We start from the raw sequence: 5399 nt of genomic DNA, 5'->3' as shown, positions 1-5399 counted from the left end.
ACGCTAATTTATCACAATTCAGCCAAAACTGGCCCAAATATGTTTCAAGATAACTAACCCACATTTGCATAATTATATGTGGGCCAATTTTGGCTCACATCTATATTTTGTATGGGTCAGAAGTGCCAGATCATTGCAAGTTGGGCCCACATTCGTATGCTATGTGGGGAGGCTTGGGACAAAGTAAACACATACCAGGTTACCAAACTAAGGATGCTTTATTCCTAATCAAAAGTCACAGTTTGAATCCCTTTGCAGATCAGGTATGTTTATTGAGCTGTTGCTAGCAGTTACAGATGCTCCAATGGTTCACACATTGTTTAGGTTTCACATTGTAAAACACCAGCAGACTCAGGCTCAGCAGACGGACAACACGTTTAGTTTCACTGGTTAGCAGTTATAGGGAGAATCTAGTCATTACTAGTCTTCCCCTGGATTCACATGTTCAAGAAAGACTGTCTCACACGGTTTAGAAGAAAAACCCAACTGGTCACCCAGGTAAATGTATCTTTGATGTAAATACAGAGGAAGACTAACTCAAAGTAGATCTCAAACACAGAAAAATCCAAGCTTGAAGTAGTGCAGATGTGATTGATTCTCTTGCACAAACAGTTGGTCAGATGTTTGCACAGCGAGGGTTCAGGATGGTCTCACAGTTTACTTTGAAGCTTAGATTTTAATGTGAGACAGAGGAGGAACAGTGCCACCTGGTGGAGCTAATGCAGTGCAGCTACTCAGTATTGTGTGTGTGTGTGTGTGTGTGTGTGTAGAAGAAGGGGGACTTCTGCATGGTGGACCTCTTGTTTGAAACAAGGGCTCGGCTTTTCTTGGGAAGGATGAGCTTTGGTTGGGTTTTAATTCAGAGTTGGAAGGGAAGGGAAAGCTAGACGGATCTCTTCTCCCTCTAGGAGTTTCCTGAAAAAGAAAAAAAGACGATTTACAACTTTTTATTGTAAGTTACATACTTTAAATCTGAATGAACTTGGGAATAATTGCACTTGGTACCTATAAGCTGCTATTTCAATGTCGAGGGCCATCTTCACATTGAGGAGGTCCTGGTACTCTCTCAGGTAATGGGTCATCTCTTGCTTGGCATCACTGATGTCTTCTTCCAGTTTCAGTATCTTCTCCTAATGAATACAAGATAGTCACTTATTCTCTTGGAATTTTCTTCAAAATGATTAGTTAAAGCAGGGGGGTTAAGTGCATTTTAGTTTGCACTTTCACATATAAATGATATGTAAAGTATGCAAGGCACCAACAATATCCAATATCCAATCAATAAGTGACAGATATCAGTCCCTGCAAGATCTTCACTTTAAATTCCCTTGTTTTTTGACAATTTTTTAATACATTTGGAGACATTTTGTGGAATAATGTGAGAAAAATGGCTGTTTTTTGAAAAAATTGAGAGGTAATTTATTTATTTATTTTAATTTAAAGGGACAATGCATATTAATAAACTTATAAATGTAAATATGCCAGAATTAGCTATTGGCTACTTTTCATCTGTAGTCCCTGGCAGATCAAGAAAATACAAAGACCAATGTACAACCTTAAAGACAAAAAATCATCCACACAGTTAAACTTGAGACATACAACATAAAGATAGTGGTCAGTGGTCACATGTCTGGTTCCCCTTCAGCCAACCTTTAAGTTTTGTTTTAAATCCTGTGAGGATGGTACAGTCTCTGATGTCTGCTGGGATGCTGCCATCATGTGATATACGGTTTGGAAAACCTGTGAGCTCTGCAAGTATTGTAGAGTTTCATTGAATTTGTGTATTTGGAAGGACTGAGATATCTACAGCTGAATGAGTTGGACATTTACACATTGATTCATGGTTTCTCTGTCATTTCCAGTTTCTCCTGTGGGCCAAATTGGATGCTCTAAAGGGCCGGATTTGGCCTCAAACCATGAGTTTAACAATTTGGTTTAAAGCATTCTTCATTTTTTCTCTTGCTTTGATTGATTTGTTTTTAGCTCCCGTTCTCTTGTTACTTTTACTTTTTCTTTGAACAACTAAATACATTTCCTGTCCATGCATCCTGCAGTAAAGGGAACCTAGAGTTCAAAAACGGTTTGTTTGGGAGAGACCGCCATTCATGCTCACGTCATGCACGGTTGCAGTCATGGACGATTGAAGTCATGCACAGGCGTTGTGACAATAACTGTGGCTAAAGTCAGAGTTTTCTTGCGGACTTTAACCAACTGATTCTGTGGCTCCGAAGCCACAAATTTGTCGGGTCACAGATTTTGTCACAACACCTGTGTATAACTACCATGAACATAATGGCTGTCACCGTGGCTCAATCATGTCTACTCTGCTTTAAAGAAACCACACCATTGTTGCAGCTGTTAAGGTGCGCTTACACCCAACGTGACTTCAGTGACGATAGTTGCCCAAATCGCCCGTGATGAGTCGCTTGAACAGTCGTTCTTTTTGCTCGCTTCATTGCCTCATCGTTTCATCTACCCCAGTGACATGGCGACTGAGGAAGTGACGTGGGGAGAAACTCGAAAGCCGAGTTGATGTCGCGACTTGTCACTCGAAGACGCTTGAAAAGTTCAAAATGTTCAACTTTAGTGACTTCCCGTGACTTAAATCACGTGATTGAGTCTTTTGAAGGGAGGTCACTTGGTGTCGCCTCATTTACATTGATTTTGATTGTAATTTAGTCATCTTTCGTGTTTCTAGTAGAAATGAAATTGGAGGTGTAGCTGTAAGCATGCAGTGGAATGCTTGGTGGAGAAACCACTCTCACCTGGTACTTGGTCACCTCCTTTGCTTGCGTCTCCTCCAGGTCCTCCAACTGCTTGGTCAGAGAACCAATGGCGTTCCTCAGAGCCTCGATCTCTGAGGATCGGAGCTGAAGCATCCTGCGGTACTCCATGGTCTCCTGCCGGATGGCGTGCACGGCCTCAGAGTTCTTGCTAGCCATCTCTGCTATGTTGGCGACCTTGCTTTGGTACCATCCCTCAGCCGAGCGCATGTTCTTGTTGGCCAGAGTCTCGTACTGTGCCCTGATGTCTCTCAGGGCTGTGGTGAGGTCAGGCCGGGACGTGTCTATCTCCACACTGATGTTGACCATCTGCAGCTGGGCCTGGAGCTCTGCCTGCTCCACAGCAAAGACCTTCTTCTGGAACAGCAACTCCTCACACAGAGAGACCACGGAGGCTTGTGCATCACAGATGTAGAGCTCTGAGTTGCTCATTTCTTCTCTGGCTCTTTGAAGAACCTCCTCGGTATCCAAACGCCTCCCTTCTTCCTCCTCACAGCGCTCCTTCATCTGCTCAAAAACATCTCGCAGGTAGTCCCTCTCAGCCTCCATCCGCCCTCTCTCCATGTTCTCAGAGTGGATCATGGCCTTTAAACTCCTCACCTCTCCTTCATAAAGCGCTTGCAGACGACTTGGGTTGTTCTGCTGCTTTCTGAGAGTCTCCAGCTCAACGAGCAGGGACCGGTTCTGCTGCTCTAGGTGCCTCACCTTCTCGATGTAGCCAACAAAGCGGTCATTGAGGTTCACCAACTGTTCCCTCTCCTGGGAGCGCAGGCTGAGTAGCTCGGTGTTGTGGGTGCTGACCTCGGCCAGGTCCATCCTGAGAAGCTTCTTCACAGATGATGCTGAAGATGGGTAGAGAGAGGTGGATGAAGGAGAGTTACCTCTGTAGCTGTTCCAGGGCCGGCGGGAGGAGAAGACTGAGTTGGAGGTCATGATGAATTTCTGTTTTTAACTTATTTAACAAAAGAAAAGAAAATGTGGTTTGGGAAAGGAAAGGAATGTCTTTTTCTGTCCCCCTTGTTCTGCACACCATCGGTGAGGATGAGTGAGTGCTCTCGCACTGCACCACTTCAGTGATGCTGCAGATCTGGAGCTTTTATAGAGTCAGGCTGCCCCCCTCCCCGACCCCTCCCTCCCTCAGCACCGTCAGCAGTCTTTGGACCAATCACAGGCTGCTGCAGTGAGGAGAGAGGAGGGGGCTCGGTTCAAAGACTATTTGGTTCAGTAACCGTCATCAGTCAGACTGGAGAGACAAAAAGGAAGCTCACTGAAGTGTGCGTGTGCAGTGCACGATCAGATGTTCATTGAGCTCAGAGATGAGCAGCTTTTATCACAGTACAGAATTATGATTGGGTCACATTATCAACATTAACCCTAGAACACTATGGGAGAGTGATTTTCACCCGAGCAAACGTATTTATCTTATTTTCATGAAGTTGTGTTGGTCAGAGTGTCCTGTAGCTTCAGCATCTTCTCTGATGTTGTAGAAGGTGTTGATGTTCTACTACTCCAAAGCTCACTTTTTCCTACAGGCACACGTTCACCCACCAATAATGATAGTGTCCCATTATTACTACACTGTATGTGCTGACTGCATCTAAGGAATAAAGGAAGCAAAAGTGTTTCTGAAGATTCTGTGAGGTCTTTATTTAGTCCAGTAGTTGTAAAGAAATATCACAAAGTGGTGATTTCCAAGGAAATTCATACAGTGATAAACATTTTTGAGTCAGATGATCATTTCTACCAAATCGAAAAATGCTATTTTTTGTTTCTTTCTCCTGCAGCTGTTTAATGTGTTAAGGACACGATGCCTTCACCAGGGAAGCCTCCAATGCCCCAGAAAAGGGTGGTCCATAGACCAAATCAACAATTTTTGTCTGAGGATTTTTTGCTCCTACATTCCTAATTTTTCAATATTTTTTATTTTTTGGGTTAATTATTATTGAGTCCACCCATGGTAGTTTTTTTTCTTCATTTTGTTACACATAGCATAGTTGGAAATAAAAGAACACACCTCTAATTTGTCACGTGTTGTCATATTTTTATATAATTTATTGATAATAACTTTTTATTGGGTATGTTATACTGAGTAAAAATCACCCAGTGATAGTGATGGTGTTATTCATTTTAGCAATAGTGTTCCAGGGTTTTCATTTTGTGTATTTTTTGTTGTTTTGTATATATTTTTCTATTTGTTGTTTGTATTTTTGGTGTCATCTGTGTTTTTGGAGTATTTTTGATTATTTTAATTGTCTTCTTTGGATTTTTCTGTAATTTTTTTTTTGGGGGGGGGTGCAGAAAATTACAATAATTCCCTGGGCTGCCAGTCTCCCATGTCCTTTGTGTAAGTGGGAAATTTAAGTTTTTCTCACCTAGGATGAACAAATTTTGACCATTTTGATCAATTTCTCTTCCCAGATGTGAAATATTGGTGTTAAATTGTTCTGTAATTAAACAATGACAATAAATGAACCTGATCCTCTGGCTGCTGATCTGTAAACATGCTTTTGTTTGTTGCGGTAGATTTCAAAGTCAACTGTACATTAAACATGAAAGAATTCAGGGTTAAAAGCAGCCGCTGAGGATTATAACTGATCACTGTTGGTCACTGCATGT

At 42.2% G+C, this 5399-nt stretch overlaps 1 protein-coding gene across 1 annotated transcript; it reads right to left on the bottom strand.

Annotated features, from left to right (window-relative positions):
- Positions 1-247: 247 nt before the first annotated feature.
- neff2 (neuronal intermediate filament family member 2) lies at positions 248-3851 on the bottom strand. The gene is made up of 3 exons (XM_028437910.1): positions 2766-3851; positions 1006-1130; positions 248-915 (listed from the first exon to the last, which is right to left on the bottom strand). The coding sequence occupies exons 1-3, from the start codon at positions 3714-3716 to the stop codon at positions 855-857; spliced, it is 1137 nt and encodes a 378-aa protein (XP_028293711.1). The 5' UTR covers positions 3717-3851; the 3' UTR covers positions 248-854.
- Between the last annotated feature and the right edge of the window lie 1548 nt (positions 3852-5399).

The sequence above is a fragment of the Gouania willdenowi genome, chromosome 22 (assembly GCF_900634775.1).
Source record: "Gouania willdenowi chromosome 22, fGouWil2.1, whole genome shotgun sequence".
Lineage (NCBI taxonomy): Eukaryota > Metazoa > Chordata > Actinopteri > Blenniiformes > Gobiesocidae > Gouania > Gouania willdenowi.
Note: the sequence above shows the minus strand (reverse complement) of the source record. Positions and strands in the feature narration are given on the sequence as shown.